At 66.2% G+C, this 19,703-nt stretch overlaps 2 protein-coding genes across 17 annotated transcripts in view; one reads left to right on the forward strand and one right to left on the reverse strand.

Moving 5' to 3' along the window:
- The window catches only part of PDE8B (phosphodiesterase 8B), a 198,728-nt gene extending 182,280 nt beyond the window's left edge, over positions 1–16,448 (forward strand). For 10 of the 11 annotated variants that reach the window (XM_089312885.1, XM_089312886.1, XM_089312881.1 and 7 more), the window contains exons 12-22: positions 1,568–1,645; positions 2,577–2,653; positions 7,763–7,927; positions 8,041–8,086; positions 8,421–8,556; positions 9,250–9,448; positions 11,780–11,997; positions 12,861–12,981; positions 14,472–14,624; positions 15,504–15,633; positions 15,902–16,448. In XM_089312885.1, the coding sequence (XP_089169011.1) occupies positions 1,568–1,645; positions 2,577–2,653; positions 7,763–7,927; positions 8,041–8,086; positions 8,421–8,556; positions 9,250–9,448; positions 11,780–11,997; positions 12,861–12,981; positions 14,472–14,624; positions 15,504–15,633; positions 15,902–16,011 (1,433 nt within the window). In that variant the 3' untranslated portion in view covers positions 16,012–16,448. The remainder of the gene's footprint in view (positions 1–1,567; positions 1,646–2,576; positions 2,654–7,762; positions 7,928–8,040; positions 8,087–8,420; positions 8,557–9,249; positions 9,449–11,779; positions 11,998–12,860; positions 12,982–14,471; positions 14,625–15,503; positions 15,634–15,901) is intronic. The other variant, XM_089312884.1, reaches the window with a different exon arrangement.
- A 1,212-nt stretch (positions 16,449–17,660) lies between these two features.
- The window catches only part of WDR41 (WD repeat domain 41), a 49,149-nt gene continuing 47,106 nt past the window's right edge, over positions 17,661–19,703 (reverse strand). For all 6 annotated transcript variants that reach the window (XM_070056307.2, XM_070056309.2, XM_070056305.2 and 3 more), the window contains 2 exons: positions 19,413–19,543; positions 17,661–17,951 (listed from right to left, as the gene is read on the reverse strand). In XM_070056307.2, coding sequence (XP_069912408.2) covers positions 17,799–17,951; positions 19,413–19,543 — 284 coding nt within the window. In that variant the 3' untranslated portion in view covers positions 17,661–17,798. The remainder of the gene's footprint in view (positions 17,952–19,412; positions 19,544–19,703) is intronic.

Below are 19,703 nucleotides of genomic sequence, written 5' to 3' on the forward strand. Positions count from 1 at the left end.
AGTCGCATCACCGGGCAGCCAGGCCCTGGCCCTGGCGCCGACCTCTTTCAGTTCTGTTCAGAAACTGCGTGTTGTGGAAGTGCTGGGTCACTCACCGTGAACTTAATCTGAAATTAGGAAGTGTCAGTGTGTTACCTGGTGAACAGGCCTTTTGCAGGGTTTATGGTCAAGTTCCTGAACAGGCTACGACCAGTGTTGGCTGCTGCGTGACGGCAGTTTGGCGAGTGTGGACGACCCGTGTCATGCTGTCGACACCACAAATGCTCCTGTTAGCCTCTGGTGGAGTAAGGCCGAGACACACAGCCCAGGACAGGGACACTGCTGGGGGCGGGGAGGGGTGCGGAGGGCGTCAGGCAAAGGAAGTGCGGCCATTGCAGACGAGCTGCTGGCCTGGGGCCGGCCTTAGCGTGTGGCAGTGCGGCTGCCGCCGCGCTCTGGGGCATGGTTCCGGCTTGGGTGCCGACTTAACCATCCGTGCAGTTGACGCAGGGTTTCCAGGACGCTAAAGCACATGGTGGAAAAGAGACTGAGAGAGGTGCCGTGTCCGAGGCACAGTAGTGAGAGGAAATGGCAGGCAGCAGGCCGCGTGGTGGCCTCGCGTGTGTCCACAGAGGCAGGCCTCAAGTACCTGCAGCCAGCAGGGCCCACGCACCTGCTGCCCGGCGCTGCACAGAACCGGCCCGGCAACTGCTCGCGAGCACACGTGTGGAGGGAGCCCACTGCGCAGGCTTGGGTGCCGAGACTCAGAGAAGTGAAGTGACCTGCCCACGGTCACACAGCACGGCTCAGCGTGGACGCTGGCTCGCTAGCTCTGAGCCTGCAGCCCCGCGTACCTTTCTGGGTTCAGCAGGGAGCTGGTCAGGCCACGTCACTGCGTCACGCTCGCTGGTGTCTGGGAGACGCCTTCCTCCTGCTGGGGCCGGTCACCCTGAGGAGGGCTCTGAGCTGCCCCACTTTCCTTGAGACCCCGGGAGTCCCTCCCACAGCCTCAGTGGCCCTAGCACGCCTGTTGCTGCCACCTCGGCGTGGCCACGCTCCTGCTGCCTGCTCAGGTCCGGCGGTGACACGCGGCATCTGCAGAGGTTGACGTGGTGTGTTAACGTTCCCACCCCACCCCCAAGCGGAGACAGCTGTGAGAGCCCGAGGTGGGGAGCCCTCGGGGGTTCCAGGCTGCTTTTCTTCCGCTCCCTTCCGGAGGGCAGCAGCGGGCACCCCGATGAGCCCTCGTGCCCAGGAGGCCACTGGAGTCCAGCCTCTCAGAGGTGCCCTAAATTGGTCTGAATCCATTTCTCAAATAGGTCACAAAGCCCTGTGGATTCCCTCAGTGCAGTTAGCCACATGTCTCCACCCAGTGGTGTAGTGTCCTTCACATCAGGGCGAACCCCACTGTCCCCCCAAGTGGGTTAAGGGGACTGAGCAGCCTTTGGCAGCCCCCGCTACTGTGATGTGGCCTGGGCCGGCGGGGGGCGTCCTGGGGGCGGCAGGCCCGGAAGGCCGACTCCTCCCAGGACTCCCGGCAGCCGCCACTAACCACCCTGCTTCCCCCCCCCCCCCCGCCGTGACCCAGAGGCCCACCCCCTGCGCCACAGGCACCGGAGGCAGGAGTCCCTGGACGGCAAGTCGGTGTCCTCACGGGGCAGTGACGGTGAGGAGTCCACGGGGCCCCGGGAGACGTGGTGTTGGCTTGGGCAGCCAGGCAGTGCCCACAGCCCTGCTCCGTGCTCTCCGCGCCTTGCTCCTTCCTGTCACGTGCCTGCCTGCCCAGCCACCCCAGCTGCGAAGTGAAGCCAGGAGAGCAAGGGGTGCAGGGTGCGCAGGTGGGCTGAGGGTGCGGGTGAGCTTGGGGGGTGCCGTCTGGGCGGGCACGTGGACTCTGCACATCACCAGGTGCACAGGGCGCACTCAGGAGAGGTCGGCAACAGCCGCAGCCCCACACGCTGGGCGAGCAGCACACAAGCGTGGCCTGTGGGGTGCCGGAGCTCACCCGGTGTGAATGGCAGGGCTTGAGCCCGGCTCCTGCCTCCCGGGCAGCGGCAACAGCCAATGAAAGCAGTCGTTAAAGTGAAGCCACTGCCCGTGGGATTATCAGCCACTGTCAACAGAGTCCGTTAGCTGAGTGTCTGCAGACGAGAGCTGGGACCACCACGGCCTCCGGCTGAAGGGAACCCAGAAGCTGAGGCCTGGGGGGGGACTGGCTCTGAGGACGGCCCTGGCTGTCCCTGGCACTCCCCCACCCACCCAGACTACACACTGTAGACACCGGCACAGGGCCGTGGCAGAGGGACCCACTGGGAGGGGTCTGGGCAGCCGGTGGGGGTTGGGATGAGGCCTTCGGCCCCAGCAGCCATCTCGGCATCACCGCTGTGGGCCTGGGAGCCGTCCAGGCCTCCTGCCGCCCGTGTTCCAGGCCAGACCATTCCCCAGACTGCGGCTGGGAGGGGCTCGGCGTCGGTCTTGGAAAGGGAGGGGGAGGGCAGGACCATGAGGCTCTCTCCCCAGCCCCCAGAGGCTCCTTGGGTGCCCTTGGCCGAGTTGAGGCCCCAGACCCAGACCCGTCTTTGTTGCCTCCCATCCAGCTGCGAGCCTGCAGAATCGGCGCTACCCGTCCATGGCCAGGATCCACTCCATGACCATCGAGGCGCCCATCACCAAGGTGAGCAGTGGCCACGCCTCCCTCCGGGCCGCTGGGAGCTCCCTGCGTGGAGCAGGTGCTGGGAAACACGCAGAACCGAGAGCTGTGTGCATCGGAAGTGCCCCGGAGAGGGCAGAGGGCTTGTGGGGGCTGCGCCAGGCCCGAGGGGAGCCGGGGAGGGCGTGAACCAGTCTGTGAGGTGACAGTCAGACACCGCGTGCGCCACGCAGGACATGCACCGCTGTGCAGAGTGGGCTGGAGGGGGCAGAGGCCAGCCAGGACTTGGCGGAGTTCCAGGCAGGACACTGGGGCCTGGCTACCATGGTGGAGAGCAGTGAGGAAGCCAAGCAGTCCTGGCCAGCAGTCGGGCGACGGGTGGGAGAGAAGCTGGGGCAGGTGATGTGTGCAGCGGGACCCCAAGCTCGTGAGGTGCACAGGGAGGTGTGGGCTGGGCAGGGCGTGGCGCAGTGGGGCCAGCCGCCGCTCTGGACCCTGCGTCCCACACCGGGCTGCCAGTGGGAGGGCCAGCTCCGCCTCCCAGTCAGCTCCCTGCCGGTGCACCGGGGAGGCTCCGACGGTGGCTCAGGTACCTGGGCCCCTGCCACCGTGGGAGACCAGAGTGCAGTTTCTTGTTGCTGTCTTCAGCCCGGCCCCAGCTGCTGCAGCCATCTGGGGAGTGAACGAGCAGATGGAAGGGCCGTGTGTGTGTGTGAGTGTGTCTGTGTGTGAGTGTGTGTGAGTGTGTGTGTGAGAGAGTCAGAGGGCTGTATGTGTGTGAGTGTGTGTGTGTATATGTGAGTGAGATAGGGCCCTCTGAGTGTGTGTGTGTGAGAGTGTGTGTGTGAGTGTGTGTGTGTGAGAGAGGGCTGTATGTGTGTGTGAAAGAGGGAGGGAGGGAGGGAGGGCTGTGAGTGAGTGAGAGAGGGCCCTGTGTGTGTGTGTGTGAGAGAGAGAGAGAGAGAGAGAGAGAGACAGTGAGTGTGTGAGAATGTGAGTCTGTATGTGTGTGTGTAAGAGTGCATGTGTGTGTGTGTGTGAGAGAGAGAGTCAGGGCTGTGTGTGTGTGTATTAGTGTGAAAGAGAGGGAGGGAGAGAGGGCTGTGTGTGTGTATATGTGAGTGAGTGAGAGAGGGCCCTGTGTGTGTGAGAGAGAAATAGAGAGAGGGCCACATGTGAGTGTGTGTGTGAGAGAGAGAGAGAGTGTGTGTGTGTGTATCTGTCACTCTGACTTCCAAACAAATAGAAATGGGCTTACCGAAGGCTGAAGTGTTCCCTGCTGCCGTGCAGAGCAGGAGAACGGCCTGGCCTTGCGTTCGGGGTCCCGTTGATTGGCCGGCTCTGGGGGAGGGGGCGTCTGGGTTGGGCCGTGCCAGGCAGCAGTGGCTGCACTGGGGTGGAGAGTGGGGGGCGCGGCGGGGACAGGGCCGGGAGACGGGGTTGAGTCCTGCAATGGAGAGTGGGGGGTGCGGGGGGGACAGGGCCGGGAGACGGGGTTGAGTCCTGCAATGGAGAGTGGGGGGTGCGGCGGGGACAGGGCTGGGAGACGGGGTTGAGTCCTGCAATGGAGAGTGGGGGGTGCGGGGGGGACAGGGCCGGGAGACGGGGTTGAGTCCTGCAATGGAGAGTGGGGGGTGCGGCGGGGACAGGGCCGGGAGACGGGGTTGAGTCCTGCAATGGAGAGTGGGGGGTGCGGGGGGGACAGGGCCGGGAGACGGGGTTGAGTCCTGCAATGGAGAGTGGGGGGTGCGGGGGGGACAGGGCCGGGAGACGGGGTTGAGTCCTGCAATGGAGAGTGGGGGGTGCGGGGGGGACAGGGCCGGGAGACGGGGTTGAGTCCTGCGGTGGAGAGTGGGGGGTGCGGGGGGGACAGGGCCGGGAGACGGGGTTGAGTCCTGCGGTGGAGAGTGGGGGGTGCGGGGGGGACAGGGCCGGGAGACGGGGTTGAGTCCTGCAATGGAGAGTGGGGGGTGCGGGGGGGACAGGGCCGGGAGACGGGGTTGAGTCCTGCAATGGAGAGTGGGGGGTGCGGGGGGGACAGGGCCGGGAGACGGGGTTGAGTCCTGCGGTGGAGAGTGGGGGGTGCGGGGGGGACAGGGCCGGGAGACGGGGTTGAGTCCTGCAATGGAGAGTGGGGGGTGCGGGGGGGACAGGGCCGGGAGACGGGGTTGAGTCCTGCAATGGAGAGTGGGGGGTGCGGGGGGGACAGGGCCGGGAGACGGGGTTGAGTCCTGCAATGGAGAGTGGGGGGTGCGGGGGGGACAGGGCCGGGAGACGGGGTTGAGTCCTGCGGTGGAGAGTGGGGGGTGCGGGGGGGACAGGGCCGGGAGACGGGGTTGAGTCCTGCAATGGAGAGTGGGGGGTGCGGGGGGGACAGGGCCGGGAGACGGGGTTGAGTCCTGCAATGGAGAGTGGGGGGTGCGGGGGGGACAGGGCCGGGAGACGGGGTTGAGTCCTGCAATGGAGAGTGGGGGGTGCGGGGGGGACAGGGCCGGGAGACGGGGTTGAGTCCTGCAATGGAGAGTGGGGGGTGCGGGGGGGACAGGGCCGGGAGACGGGGTTGAGTCCTGCAATGGAGAGTGGGGGGTGCGGGGGGGACAGGGCCGGGAGACGGGGTTGAGTCCTGCAATGGAGAGTGGGGGGTGCGGGGGGGACAGGGCCGGGAGACGGGGTTGAGTCCTGCAATGGAGAGTGGGGGGTGCGGGGGGGACAGGGCCGGGAGACGGGGTTGAGTCCTGCAATGGAGAGTGGGGGGTGCGGGGGGGACAGGGCCGGGAGACGGGGTTGAGTCCTGCGGTGGAGAGTGGGGGGTGCGGGGGGGACAGGGCCGGGAGACGGGGTTGAGTCCTGCAATGGAGAGTGGGGGGTGCGGCGGGGACAGGGCCGGGAGACGGGGTTGAGTCCTGCAATGGAGAGTGGGGGGTGCGGGGGGGACAGGGCCGGGAGACGGGGTTGAGTCCTGCAATGGAGAGTGGGGGGTGCGGGGGGGACAGGGCCGGGAGACGGGGTTGAGTCCTGCAATGGAGAGTGGGGGGTGCGGGGGGGACAGGGCCGGGAGACGGGGTTGAGTCCTGCAATGGAGAGTGGGGGGTGCGGGGGGGACAGGGCCGGGAGACGGGGTTGAGTCCTGCGGTGGAGAGTGGGGGGTGCGGGGGGGACAGGGCCGGGAGACGGGGTTGAGTCCTGCAATGGAGAGTGGGGGGTGCGGGGGGGACAGGGCCGGGAGACGGGGTTGAGTCCTGCAATGGAGAGTGGGGGGTGCGGGGGGGACAGGGCCGGGAGACGGGGTTGAGTCCTGCGGTGGAGAGTGGGGGGTGCGGGGGGGACAGGGCCGGGAGACGGGGTTGAGTCCTGCGGTGGAGAGTGGGGGGTGCGGGGGGGACAGGGCCGGGAGACGGGGTTGAGTCCTGCAATGGAGAGTGGGGGGTGCGGGGGGGACAGGGCCGGGAGACGGGGTTGAGTCCTGCAATGGAGAGTGGGGGGTGCGGGGGGGACAGGGCCGGGAGACGGGGTTGAGTCCTGCAATGGAGAGTGGGGGGTGCGGGGGGGACAGGGCCGGGAGACGGGGTTGAGTCCTGCGGTGGAGAGTGGGGGGTGCGGGGGGGACAGGGCCGGGAGACGGGGTTGAGTCCTGCAATGGAGAGTGGGGGGTGCGGGGGGGACAGGGCCGGGAGACGGGGTTGAGTCCTGCAATGGAGAGTGGGGGGTGCGGGGGGGACAGGGCCGGGAGACGGGGTTGAGTCCTGCAATGGAGAGTGGGGGGTGCGGGGGGGACAGGGCCGGGAGACGGGGTTGAGTCCTGCAATGGAGAGTGGGGGGTGCGGGGGGGACAGGGCCGGGAGACGGGGTTGAGTCCTGCGGTGGAGAGTGGGGGGTGCGGGGGGGACAGGGCCGGGAGACGGGGTTGAGTCCTGCGGTGGAGAGTGGGGGGTGCGGGGGGGACAGGGCCGGGAGACGGGGTTGAGTCCTGCGGTGGAGAGTGGGGGGTGCGGGGGGGACAGGGCCGGGAGACGGGGTTGAGTCCTGCAATGGAGAGTGGGGGGTGCGGGGGGGACAGGGCCGGGAGACGGGGTTGAGTCCTGCAATGGAGAGTGGGGGGTGCGGGGGGGACAGGGCCGGGAGACGGGGTTGAGTCCTGCAATGGAGAGTGGGGGGTGCGGGGGGGACAGGGCCGGGAGACGGGGTTGAGTCCTGCGGTGGAGAGTGGGGGGTGCGGGGGGGACAGGGCCGGGAGACGGGGTTGAGTCCTGCAATGGAGAGTGGGGGGTGCGGGGGGGACAGGGCCGGGAGACGGGGTTGAGTCCTGCAATGGAGAGTGGGGGGTGCGGGGGGGACAGGGCCGGGAGACGGGGTTGAGTCCTGCAATGGAGAGTGGGGGGTGCGGGGGGGACAGGGCCGGGAGACGGGGTTGAGTCCTGCGGTGGAGAGTGGGGGGTGCGGGGGGGACAGGGCCGGGAGACGGGGTTGAGTCCTGCAATGGAGAGTGGGGGGTGCGGGGGGGACAGGGCCGGGAGACGGGGTTGAGTCCTGCAATGGAGAGTGGGGGACACGGGGGGGACAGGGCCGGGAGACGGGGTTGAGAGTCCTGCAATGGAGAGTGGGGGGTGCGGGGGGGACAGTGCCAGGAGACGGGGTTGAGTCCTGCAATGGAGAGTGGGGGGTGCGGGGGGGACAGGGCCGGGAGACGGGGTTGAGTCCTGCGGTGGAGAGTGGGGGGTGCGGGGGGGACAGGGCCGGGAGACGGGGTTGAGTCCTGCAATGGAGAGTGGGGGGTGCGGGGGGGACAGGGCCGGGAGACGGGGTTGAGTCCTGCAATGGAGAGTGGGGGGTGCGGGGGGGACAGGGCCGGGAGACGGGGTTGAGTCCTGCGGTGGAGCTGCGCGTTCCCCATCGTGGAACTGAACGGTGCTCAGCACGAGGAGCACTCAGAGGCCCGGTGCCCGTGGGAGAGGCGGGAGGAGAAGGCAGCCCAGGACCCGAGACGGCTCAGAGGGGGACGGCCTGAGTGCAGGGTGCCTGGAGCTGTCCCTGCCCCGGGAGTGGTTGGATGCGGCTTCTCGAGGATGGCGGCCCGCGGGGGACTGCCAGGAAGTGGGACCCTGGCACTCTGTCCCTCCCTGGTTGCCTTCCCAGGTCATCAACATCATCAATGCGGCCCAGGAGAACAGCCCGGTCACCGTGGCGGAAGCCTTGGACAGAGTTCTGGAAATCTTACGGACCACGGAGCTCTACTCCCCGCAGCTGGGGACCAAAGATGAAGACCCGCACACCAGCGACCTTGTCGGGGGCCTCATGAGCGTGAGTGGGGGGCCGTGGCGAGCTCTGCCTGCCTCCCGCTCCTGGGAGTCGGTGGCGGGCCGTGGGCGGTGTGGTTGGCATCACGCAACCAACGGCAACCTTGTGTGTTCCAGGATGGCTTGAGACGGTTGTCGGGGAACGAGTACGTGTTCACCAAGAGTAAGTCCACTCCGTGGGTCCCCGCTTGCTTGTCCGCAGCTGGTGCCTCTCGGGTGTCCTGATGGCCGCCTGGGGAGGGCCTGGGTGCCACTCCCCCGGAGCATCTCTGCGGTCTACACTGCAAATGAGGAGTCCTGCCTGTTAGTTGTGCACAGTTAGAGTCGGCTGCACGTTCACACAGCAGGTCGGCCTCAGTCACTTTTCTGCTTGGGGGTCCCGAGTTCAATGAAGTAGGAGACCCCTGAGGCAGGGGAGGCTGAGACGGGCAGCGGCCAGCGGCCGGGGGCCCTGAGGATCCTAGAGTCACCCGGCCCTGCCCGCCGTGTGTGCTCAGATGCGCCGCAGAGCCACGGTCCGCTCGCCGTGCCGGTGACCATCAACGACGCCCCGCCCTGCATCGCCCAGCTGCTGGACAATGAGGAGAGCTGGGACTTCAACATCTTCGAGCTGGAAGCGGTGACGCACAAACGGTAGGCGCCCCCACGGTTGTGCCGGCCCCGCTGGCCCCACGCAGGCCGCCTCCCCTGCAGGCAGCGAGGGCCTCGTGCGTGCCGGCCATGGGGCCCCAGGTGCCGGCCCGTGGGCCACGCTGTAGGAGCCTTAGGAGAGGCCGGCCCGCGGGGCCGCTCTGCGGGGAGGGCGCGGCTGCCTTTCGGGCTCGCCCTGGTGCTGCTGGGCTGAGACGTCCCAGTGGTCTTGGCCCTGAACTTGTGCAAGGCCCAGCCTGCGTCGTGCTCTGGAGGGCACCGGGAATTCTCCCCAGACCCACCCTGTGGGCAGGGGAGACAGTGGGGACCTGGGAGGGCTCCCCCGTGCCACGAGGGGGCCGCTTCCTCCCAGGGCTGTGCCTCTGCGGGGTGGGATGGGCAAGTGCACTCTGCCCGGGAGCCCGCCCTGGCCCTGGCCCGCCCTCCGCTCCGTCATCTTGGGGTGCACCAGGGCGGCGTGGGGCTTCCAGTGGCCTCACCTGGGCTGTGAGAGCCATGGAGGGCCTGCACCCTGGGACGAGGGCACCAGTCCCTGTGAGCACCTGGGTCCCGACAGGCTGCTGACCCGTCCCTGTGCACGTCAGGTGCACAGGAGGGAAACGTCACCGTCCCGGTACGGTCGACCATGAGGCTCTGGGCCGAGTGCCAGGCCGGGGTTTGCTGCCGTTTCTCTAGGCCGCTGGTTTACCTGGGCTTGAAGGTCTTCACCCGGTTTGGAGTCTGTGAATTCTTGAACTGCTCTGAGGCCACGCTGCGGGCCTGGCTGCAGGTCATCGAAGCCAACTACCACCCGTCCAACGCCTACCACAACTCCACGCACGCCGCCGACGTCCTGCACGCCACTGCCTTCTTCCTTGGCAAGGAGAGGGTGAAGGTAGGTGGGCGGCACGCGGGCCACGGGCTGCTGGGGACCCACTGGACAGTTGTTGGCCTCCCAAACTGCGTCATTTTGATGCTGTAAAAATACCAGCCTTTGTCCCAGCCCCCCCGCCCCGGAACCCCAGTGGATCCCAGCCGCCAGGCCGTGAGCCCAGACTGCACCCGCAGGCCAGGAGCAGGGGCACGAGGTCGCAGGGCCCAGTTTACGATCGCAGGAGGTGGTTCTAGGTCTGGAGGTGGTTCTGCTGTTAGGTGTGGGTCGCGGGCGAACCGCGGATCCTCAGGAGCCGTCTGTCGCATCGCTGGCCACGTCGGTGTGTGCCGAGCGTGGGTGTGAGCGTGTGTCCGTGTGTTTGTAACTTTGGCTTTAGTTCAGTGTAGTCTTAAATTCACAACACAAGGAAGTGTGAAGAGCCCGTGTCACCCCCAGCCAGCTGTCCCCATTGTTAACGTCTTGTGCCATGGTGGCGCTTGTCACAGTCGGGAAACCACGCCAGCTGAAGCCGGCTTCGCGTGACCCCTGTAGCGCCCGGTGCCGCAGCCCTCAGCAGCAGTCCGCGTCTGTCAGCTCGGGGCGCTTGCGTTCTCGGCGTCCCCCCGGGAGGGCCGACACGAGCGTTTGTCCTCCTGTGTCGCTTCCGTCACCCAGCCCGCTTCCCTCCATTTCATCCGTTTTGCTGCATGTGACAGGATTTCACCGCTGTAGCTGAATAGCATTGCTGTGTGCGTGTGTGTCACGCGTGTGCGTGCACGCCCATTTCCCTCTGCGTTTGCTGATGGCTGTGGTGAGCAGGGCGCTGGTGGTACAAGTTTCTGGTGCACACGTTCGCATCTTTGGGGTACACACCCAGCAGTGAGATGCTGGATCGTAGGCCAAGTCCATGTCTAGAGTTGTGGTTTTTTTAGAGATTTTATTTATTTGAGAGGTAGAGTTACAGACATTGAGAGGGAGAGACAGAGAATCCCCCATCTGCTGGTTCACTCCCCAGATGGCTACAACAGCCAGAGCTGCGCCGATCCAAAGCCAGGAGCCAGGAGCTTCCTCCAGGTCTCCCACGTGGGTGCAGGGGCCCAAGGATTTGGGCCATCTTCCACTGCTTTCCCAGGACACAGCAGAGAGCTGGACTGGAAGAGGAGCAGCCGGGACTTGAACCGGCACCCCTGTGGGATGCTGGCACTGCAGGCAGCGGCTTTACCTGCTACACCACAGCGCCAGTCCCGGGAGGGGGCTTGGCCATCTGCTGCCACTGCCTTGTGCCGCAGCTGCTGGAATCTGAGTTCCTGCCCGGGGTCCGGCAGGTTCCGGGGCATCTGGGGACAGCCGTGCCTGTGTGCCCCGGGCCCTGAGCCTCACCCTGGAGGAGAGCGTGGGGAGCCGCCGCTGTTTCTGAGGTCTAGGGGGACAGATTGACCGCCGCCCAGGGACCCGGGCACGTGACTGGCCGCCCAGGGCCCCTCAGCGACTCCTGGGGTCAGAACTCCCTTCTGGTGGGGTCAGCAACCCCCACAGCCGGAGCCCGCGTGGCAGGTGACCTGCCCCCGCCCCTGCCATCAGCCCCTGCGCTCTGCTGGGTTCCTGAGAGCCCTGGCTGGGCGGTTTGACCTCGGGGGGGGGGGGGCTGGGAGTCTCCCCATGGCCGCCTGGCCAGTTCCTGCCTGCCCTGTAAGGGAGCCCCCCGCATGCCCGCTGTCGCGCTGTGCAGGGCAACCGCGAGCGCCGCCCAGCGGCCAGGCGGATCAGAACACGTCCTCCCGCACTGGCCCTCGCAGGCGTCCTGCAGCTGCGGGGACGGACCGCGTGCATGGAGCTGCCCTCAGGGACAGAGTTGCCCCACGCCTGATCCAGGCCGTGGGCACACCGCGTGCATCTCCTAGCGGGCCCCGGCAGGTGCTCCTAGCGCCCCCTGCTGGCCCAGCCTGGCCTTGCCCGCGGGAGCCGCTCCCCGCCCTCGGGTCTGTTCCATGGCGGCGCTGGGCGTGGTTGTGTTGCGTGTGCGTGGTCCCCACCTGCGCCGTCTGCAGAGCTGTCTGGGGTGCTGGCTGGTTTGCTGTGTCTGCTCTCAGGGGGGTCAGAGCAGGGCCACGCTGGGGCAAAGGCCGCCTCCCGTGGAACTGCTGAGGTCGTCCGCGGGGAGGGAACTGTGGCGTGGGCCGCTGACCACAGCTCCGAGCTCCACTTCCCTCGAGTGTGCTGCCTGGGAGGGGGGTCCCAGGCTGTCCCCCGACTTCCAGGAGGTCCCAGAGGGCTGAAGGGACGTTCCCCGCCCCCAGGGACGGACGCGATCCCGACGCCCCGGTAACGCTCGGCGCTGCTCCCCCACCCCAGGGAAGCCTGGATCAGCTGGACGAGGTGGCGGCCCTAATCGCGGCCACCGTGCACGACGTGGACCACCCGGGCCGGACCAACTCCTTCCTGTGCAACGCAGGCAGCGAGCTGGCGGTGCTGTACAATGACACGGCTGTCCTGGAGAGCCACCACACCGCCCTGGCCTTCCAGCTCACGGTCAAGGACACCAAGTGCAACATCTTCAAGAACATCGACAGGTGCGTCGTGCCGGGCCGTGCCGGGCCGTGCCGGGCCGTGCCGGGCCGTGCCGGGCTCTGGGCGGGCGGTGGGAACGCCCGCCGTGCGGCCCGGGTCTCTGAAGCCTCGCCTCGCCCCTGTGCCCCGGCCCTAGCACACTCAGCTCCACCGTCCAGGCGCCTTGGGGCCTCCGTGAGTTCCCGAGGGTCTCGCAGGCACCTTATCTCACGGAAGCCCCACCCTTCCCTCGCGGAAGCGCTGGCCACGCGGGCCCTGCCCCGGGAAGGTCGCAGCAGCCAGGGTTCGGGCAGGCGCCCCCCGAGTAGGAAAGTGGGCAGGGCTGTGGCTCCCTGCAGGACGGCTCCCGCCAGCCGTGGTCCAGGGCGTTACCTGCGAACAGGAAGTCGCCCCGTGCCACCCTCGGCACAGTCGGCGTGGCTCCCTGCGGCGCAGCCACTGGGTCTGCCCCGGAGGCGCTGGGCCAGCTGCGCCCCGTGTCGCTGTGTCCTCCAGGGCAGGAGGGAGGCCACGGCCTGGTGACAAGGACGATGCTCCTCTGCTTCCGAGAAAACAAAACCAGTGGTTTCTCACTTTACTGACGGCAGAGAGGCAGAGCCAGCCTTCCCCCTGCGGGAGGCCCGCACCAGCCAGGCTGGGCGCTCGGCCCGGGTCTCCCCACCGGGGGGCAGGGCCCAGCCCGTGCGTCCTCTGTGCCTCCCGGGGCCTGCACCAGCAGGGAGCTGGGTGGGACATGGAACTGCGAAACCAGGCGCTGAGGGGGGACACGGGGGTGCCACGTGGCCGTCCAGCACAGCACCGAGTGCCCGCCCTGCTGTCTTCGTGGGGGACGTGACATGAGCACGCCTGTCTCCCGTGGTTTCAGGAACCACTATCGGACGCTGCGCCAGGCCATTATTGACATGGTTCTGGCGACGGAGATGACGAAACACTTTGAACATGTGAACAAATTCGTGAACAGCATCAACAAGCCCCTGGCGGCCGAGGTAAGCGTTCCCACGCGAGACGCCCACGCGGACGGCCCGGGGTGCTTGCCTGCAGTGGGTGAGGGGCTCTGGGCAGGCCTTCGGGCTCTCCCAGGGCCAGGTGCGGCCCCACGTCCACGGCCGCTTGGAGCTCCTGGAAAGAACGGCCGAGCCCACAGGCCGGAGGCCGCTGCAGCCCGGCTCCGGGATGGCGATGGCCGGACCCGGCCGCCCCGCAGAGCCTGGGGGCGCACGCCCTCTCGCACTGTCTGTTCCCTGAGCTCTCAGGAGAATTCAGATCAGAGAACTGTGTTCCTGCTGGTGGATGCTACACGCGCGAGGACTGACGGGACTCCAGAGGGACTGGAACCCAAAAGCACACCTGCCTTCGCTTGTTAAGGCCCAAGGTCCTTACAGATTGAGGCTGTGGGGACGTGGCTCAGAGGCTCTGTTGTTGAAAATCACCCAAGTGAGTTGGCACTTGCCCCGGCAGGTAGCCCGAGTAACACAGGGCCTGGGTTCCAGTCCCAGCTCCAGAGCCGACCCCAGCTTCCTGCCAACGCCGAGCCTGGGAGGCAGAGCCGTACCCTCACTCACCCTGTGCGAGTCTTGGAAGGGGTTCCTGGCGCCCAGGGACAGCCTGGCCCGGCCCTGGCCAAGGCTGGGGTTTAGGAATCAGTGGTGGGAGGCGTGTCTGGCTCTCACAGAAGGGCAGGGTGGGCCCCTGCTCAGCAGCCCCCACTACTGGGTCTCACACTGGAGCGCTGGGTTCTGCTGCCCACTGCAGCTTCTGGTGCAGGCACACCCTGGCAGGCAGCAGGTGGGAGCTCAACTGGTGGGGTTCCTGCCACCATGGACGGGAAGCTGGGCAGAGTCCCTGGAGTCTGGCCTCCGTGTCTCAGACTTTAAGTTGCTTCAGTGACATCACCGCTCCTGGATCAGGGGGCTCTCCCAGCCCCCAAGAGAAGAGCTTCCTGGGCTGTCCTGTGGCCTGGAGGCTGCTTGGTGGTCGCAAGGCCCACCAGAGGGGGGAGAAGACTGCGCCGGCAGCCGGCTGCAGTCAGTGCCACGCCCAGGGCTTCCGCTCGGCCGCTGCAGGAAGGGGCTCATGGCAGCAGTGCGTGTGTAGAGCTGAGTGTGGGCGGCTTTGGGTTTTAAGATTATTTATTTATTTGAAAGGCAAGTGAGGGAGAGAGCTTCCATCCACTGGTACGTTTCCCGCAGTGGCCGCAATGGCTAGGGCAGGGCCAGGCTGCAGCCAGGAGCTTCCCCTGGGCCTCCCACGTGGGTGCAGGGGCCCAAGCACGCGGGCCATCTGCACTGCTTTTCCAGGCGCATTAGTAGGGAGCTGGCTCGGGACAGGAAGCAGCACCCGTGGGATGGCGGCGTCACGGGCACCTTAACCCGCTCTGTGCCAGTGCTGGCCCCTGGCTTTGCTGTGTTACCACCTGGGGGGTCAGGGAGACGGAAAGCCCCGCTCGGGCCGAGCCTCTGCGCCCCTTGTCTCCCAGACCGAGTGCAGCCCGCCGGGGAGGAGTGCTCCCGAGAACCAGGTCCTGATCAAGCGCATGGTGATCAAGTGCGCCGACGTGGCCAACCCCTGCCGGCCCCTGGACCTGTGCATCGAGTGGGCCGGCCGGATCTCCGAGGAGTATTTTGCACAGGTGCGCGGCCCCCGCGGGGGAGCGGGCCTGGGGGTGGATCCCCGGGGACTCCCCCCGCCCCGCCCCGTGACTCCTGGAGGTGCTGATGGCGGCTCTCCCTCCCCGGAGCCCTTCTGCCTCTGCCTGCAGGGCGCTGGGGGCTCCGGGCCCCTCCCTGCCTGTGGCTGGCGCGCGATGCAGGGGACGTGGGAGGAGCTCTGTGCGAATGCTGCGGTGGCTCACCGATGTGGGGGTCGACGTAGGAAGGCTTCCGGGGGACACGGGAGCAGAGCAGCGAGGAAAGGCGTGGTCACCTGGCCGCGGGCCGTGTAAGGAGTTAGAGACGCAGGAAGTGGGAGCCTGCACGCTGCGGGTGGCTGGCTCAGCCGCGGGTGAGAGGCGGGACGCGCCGTCCTGAGCCCCGATGGACTTGGGGCCCCCGGGACAGCTGAGGGGCTCCTGCCCGCTGTGCAGGGAGGCAGCGAGGCTCCTGCCGCGCGCTCCCGGTGCAGGCGCCCTTTCCCTGGCCTCCACCCGCAGACGGGGCAGCGCAGCCCCTGCGGAGGTGTGGGCCGCCCCGGCAGCGCGCTCACGGCCCCGCACCCCCACAGCTCGTGGCGCTCCTGTAGAAACAGCGCTGCGGAGTGCGTGGGCGGAGGTGCCGCTCCCCGCGTCAGCAGCAGCAGGTCGTGGTTTCTAGGAATTTCAGTTCCTGCTTCCACGGGGCGTGCCTGGGACTGCAAGCGGCTAGGAATGGCAGCCAGTGCCCTCCCCGGTCAGGGCAGAGCGGCGCCAGGGGCTGACCGCGCGGTCACAGGGCGCGAGCGCAGGACAGGGCCCCGCGGTGCGGGCGCGGTGCGGGCTCTGAGGGCTGCTGGCCGCGGCGCCGTCTCCTTCCAGACGGACGAGGAGAAGAGGCAGGGGCTCCCGGTGGTCATGCCCGTGTTCGACCGCAGCACCTGCAGCATCCCCAAGTCGCAGATCTCCTTCATCGACTACTTCATCACGGACATGTTCGACGCCTGGGACGGTAAGGCCGCACCTGCGCCCGCGCCCCTGCACGGACGCCCGCGTGCGGAAGGCTCCGTGGACGGTGGCAGCCTGGGACCAGGCCTTCCCGTCCTCCGTGCGGCTCAGCCTGTCGTTGGGAACACGCAGGGTCCTGGGGCCAGCCCCGACAACCGCTTTTCAGGGTGGGGCTTCTATGTCAGCGGCTCGTGTTCAGGCCCAGAGCTGAGGGCGTGCCCTCCCCGGGCGTGGGCCCGGCCCCACCCGACGGCCCCTCTTGTTCCTCACAGCCTTTGCGCACCTGCCGGCTCTGATGCAGCACCTGGCCGATAACTACCAACACTGGAAGACGCTAGACGACCTCAAGTGCAAGAGCCTGCGCCTGCCGCCGCCCAGCTGAAGCCGCCGACAGGGGCCGCCGCCCGGTTCTCGCAGACCTTGCGTCTCGTCCAAGTCTTACCATCACCGTCGCGTTCCATCGAGAAAAATGCCCTCCTGCGCACTCGGCGACAGAGCCCACCCTAGGCCCGCTCCGCTGTGCCGTCATCCCGTGTGCCCCTGTCCAACCGCGGAGCGCCCCGGCTCGAGCAGGACACAGAAGCTCCGCCCTCCCACAGGAGGCACTGCGCACGTGTCCGTCTGCTCAGACTGGCCCAGCAGGCAGCCTCTGTGGTTCTTGGGGCCACCCACGGGGCCATGGGTGACGGGGAGGCTGTGGGGACGCGTGAGCTCGCCTCCGGCTCGGGGAGGCAGCCGCGATCCGGAGTGGGATATAAAAGCCATTTAAGCTGAATGCCCTTGGATAAGCTTTTTTAAAAAGAAACCAATTTATATGCATTTGCTGTGCAACATTTGTACGACCATCGGTGTGGGGTTGCGAGGGGAGCGCCGAGGCCCGGTCCCGCCCTGGGCTGGGTGGTGGAGTGCCGCGGGATGCATACCTGCGGGGCGGCCCCTCGCACTCTGAGCTGCCGGTTCCAGTGTTCAGAAGCACAGTACATATTTTTCTACTGCCCTCTGCCAACGTCCCGCCCTAGGCTAGCTGCCCCTCTCTGTGCTGCAGCGCTGTGGGCCCTGTGGGAACTCTGGTACCAGTGTGCAGGTGTGGGTTTTCCCTTCCTGTTTGGTACCAGCACTGGGCGCTTATAAGCAGGGCCTGTGGGCACGGATCCTCTCACCTCTGACCTAGATGTTTCATAGTTCCAGACTGCGTTTAGCGTCATCACGCCAGGGCCCCGCAGTAGAGGCCCCCAGAGGTTGCCTGTGGCCAAGTGACAGTGGTCGGGTGCCCGACCTCCTCTCCTGCTCTGAGTGGGCAGAGACCAGACAGCTTTCCTGTAAACTGCGTCACTGCCAATGCAGGAAAATGCAAACCCCGCTGGAGACAAGGTACAGTGTAAAATCACTATTGCACAGTCTCAAACCCTCGACCTGAGACTCCGGAATGGGCTGGCCCTCCGCGCCCACGGCCGCTGCGTCCAGTGCGGTGTTCCCCGGGGCAGCGCAGGCAGCACCGTGAGGGCACGTGCGGACACGGGAAAGTCTCCGTGTGCTGTGTGAGCTCCTGGCGGGAACCAGACTCCGGCCATCTACGCGGCACTGGCATAAAGAGCTGGTTCCAAGCCTTGCTCGCTGTCTTGTGATCAACACTGAGAACACTGGCCTAACCCAGAATGTAGGCCGTGTCGGAACGGGGAAAAGCCGGTGCCCAGAGGCCAACTGAGCCCCTGAGAAGGACTGGGCGGCCTTTCGGGGCCTTCACCCCGCCCCCATTTGCAGCTCAGGCGGCAGCGCGGAGCTCAGTGGTGTAAGGGGGCAGCGGAGCTGATGGAGCGCGAGGCCTCCCGGTTTCCCCGCCTCGCCGGGCCTCTCCTTGGTCGGACTGCTCTTGGGGCGCCCGCGGCAGCGCTGGCACAGTTCAAGGAGACTGGAAATCCACACCATTTTTTCCTGACGCACGTTTTTTGTTAAGTTTGTTGTACCCATCTAGTCAACGGCTGTTCAGGCCAATTCACACTAAGAAAAAATACATTCTCATAGAATTCTCACTTTGTAACTAGAACTAACATTTTAATGATCTCTTCAGGCCGCGGGTACATTCAGAGCACTACTGCTGAGAGAACGATGAGGACTGCAGCGAGTGCCGGGCCCTGTCACGGTGCACACTCACCGGGCCGCGGGGCTCGGCTAGGCGGCGCGGTGCAAGCCCCCCTGCTCCTCCAGTTTTTGAAACAGCTGTAAGCTGCGCCGCTCAGACTCGCGCGCCCCCTTCTTCCACAGAACGATGAGATGGTCGGCCGAACACGTCACCAGGCCGTGCTCTTCGAAGTACAGAACCATCTGGAATAGCAACGAGGACGGCTCGCAGGAGCTGCCCGCCGCGGCTGACGTGCAGGCCGCACGTCCGGCACTGTCCTGTCTGAGCGCCACCTTTCCCCAGCCGTGGCATCTCCTGTGAGAACACCAACGCCCCTGGCCCGCAGGCACGGGCCCCTGCAGCACAGGGAAGGCGCAGGCCCACGCGTGAGCTCCTTTCCTCTCTGTCGGCCTCAGAGCGGCCTCGGACACAGCCTCACCCCCTCCTGAACACGGCATAGGTACAGGGAAGGCCCCAGGAGAGGCCTGGGCCAGATGGCCCCAGTGCACAGACAGTGCACAGTATGGAACACCTCACGGGTTCAGCGCCTTTGGCACCAAGAGAACCTTCAATCCCCTCTTCCCAAGAGCTTTCTGAGGTCCTGTGTATAACAGGAGAAGTAAATTCCAGAAATGGATGCGGGCCGAGGGGCCTGCACGGAGCACTGAGTACTTCCTCTGGGTTTACACAGAGAATTTGACTGTTGATGACTAATGTGCTACCGTCACGCTCCCCCCACCAGTCAGATAGAGACCCACTATTTTAAAAGTAAAACCTGGGGCCAGCATTGTGGCATAAACGGAGAAGCCACTGCCTGCGATGTGGGCATCTCATACAGGCACCAGTTCAAGTCCGGGCTGCTCCACTTTTTTTTTTTTTTTTTTTTGACAGAGTGCACAGAGAGAAAGGTCTTCCTTTTACCGTTGGTTCACCCTCCAACGGCCGCTGCGGCCGGCGCAGCGCGCTGATCCGAAGCCAGGAGCCAGGTGCTTCTCCTGGTCTCCCATGGGGTGCAGGGCCCAAGCACTTGGGCCATCCTCCACTGCACTCCCAGGCCACAGCAGAGAGCTGGCCTGGAAGAGGGGCAACCGGGACAGAATCCGGCACCCCGACCGGGACTAGAACCTGGTGTGCCAGCGCCGCAAGGTGGAGGATTAGCCTAGTGAGCCACGGCACCGGCCTGTTCCATGTCTAATCCAGCTCCCTGCTGTGGCCTGGGAAAGCAGTAGAAGATGGCCCAAGTCCTTGGGCCCCTGCACCCATGTAGGAGACCCAGAAGCAGCTCCTAGTTTCGGCCTGGCTGTCACAGCCATTGGGAATGAACCAGTGGACAGACGCTCCCACTCCTAATTCTGCCTTTCAGATGGATAATATTTGAAACCCAAGCTCCTCCGAGTTCAATGCAGGAACCCTGACAATCTGTCTGCACACCACTCTTACGCGTTGTCTCGGAACCTAGTGCTCCAACCCAGTCCACTCCCGCCAACGACAACGTCCTCAGTGCCCTTCCTACCCACACTCCACGTGCACCACCCCAGAGGCAGCTCAGTGTGGCTGCGGCCCCCTGTCCCCCACGGCTGAGCAGCTCCACGTTCCTCCTCCCACCGCAGAGGCGTGGCCCAGGGCCCCCGGCAGAGCCTGGAATACAGGTGTGAAAGCTGTACCTCCACCGAGGAGGAGTGGCCGATGAGGTCTCCGATGAGCTCCAGCGAGCAGGAAGTGGCGACTTCTGGTTTCCTAGCAGGCGGGCTGGCCTGCTTGTTCACTCTCCCAAATCCCCACATGTTGAAGAACCCTAGGAAACATGGGCACTTCCGTCATTTCCCAAGTCCGTGTTCTGTCCTTAGAGGCACACGGACAGGGATCGGGCACCACGCTGGGGCTCCTGAAGGTCTGGTTCAGCCCCCACCTCCTGCGCTGTCCCCGTGCACCCACGCATGCAGGCGGCTCCACGT

The sequence above is a fragment of the Oryctolagus cuniculus genome, chromosome 14 (genome assembly GCF_051225735.1).
Source record: "Oryctolagus cuniculus isolate XC-2025 breed Fujian yellow rabbit chromosome 14, ASM5122573v1, whole genome shotgun sequence".
NCBI classification, from domain to species: domain Eukaryota; kingdom Metazoa; phylum Chordata; class Mammalia; order Lagomorpha; family Leporidae; genus Oryctolagus; species Oryctolagus cuniculus.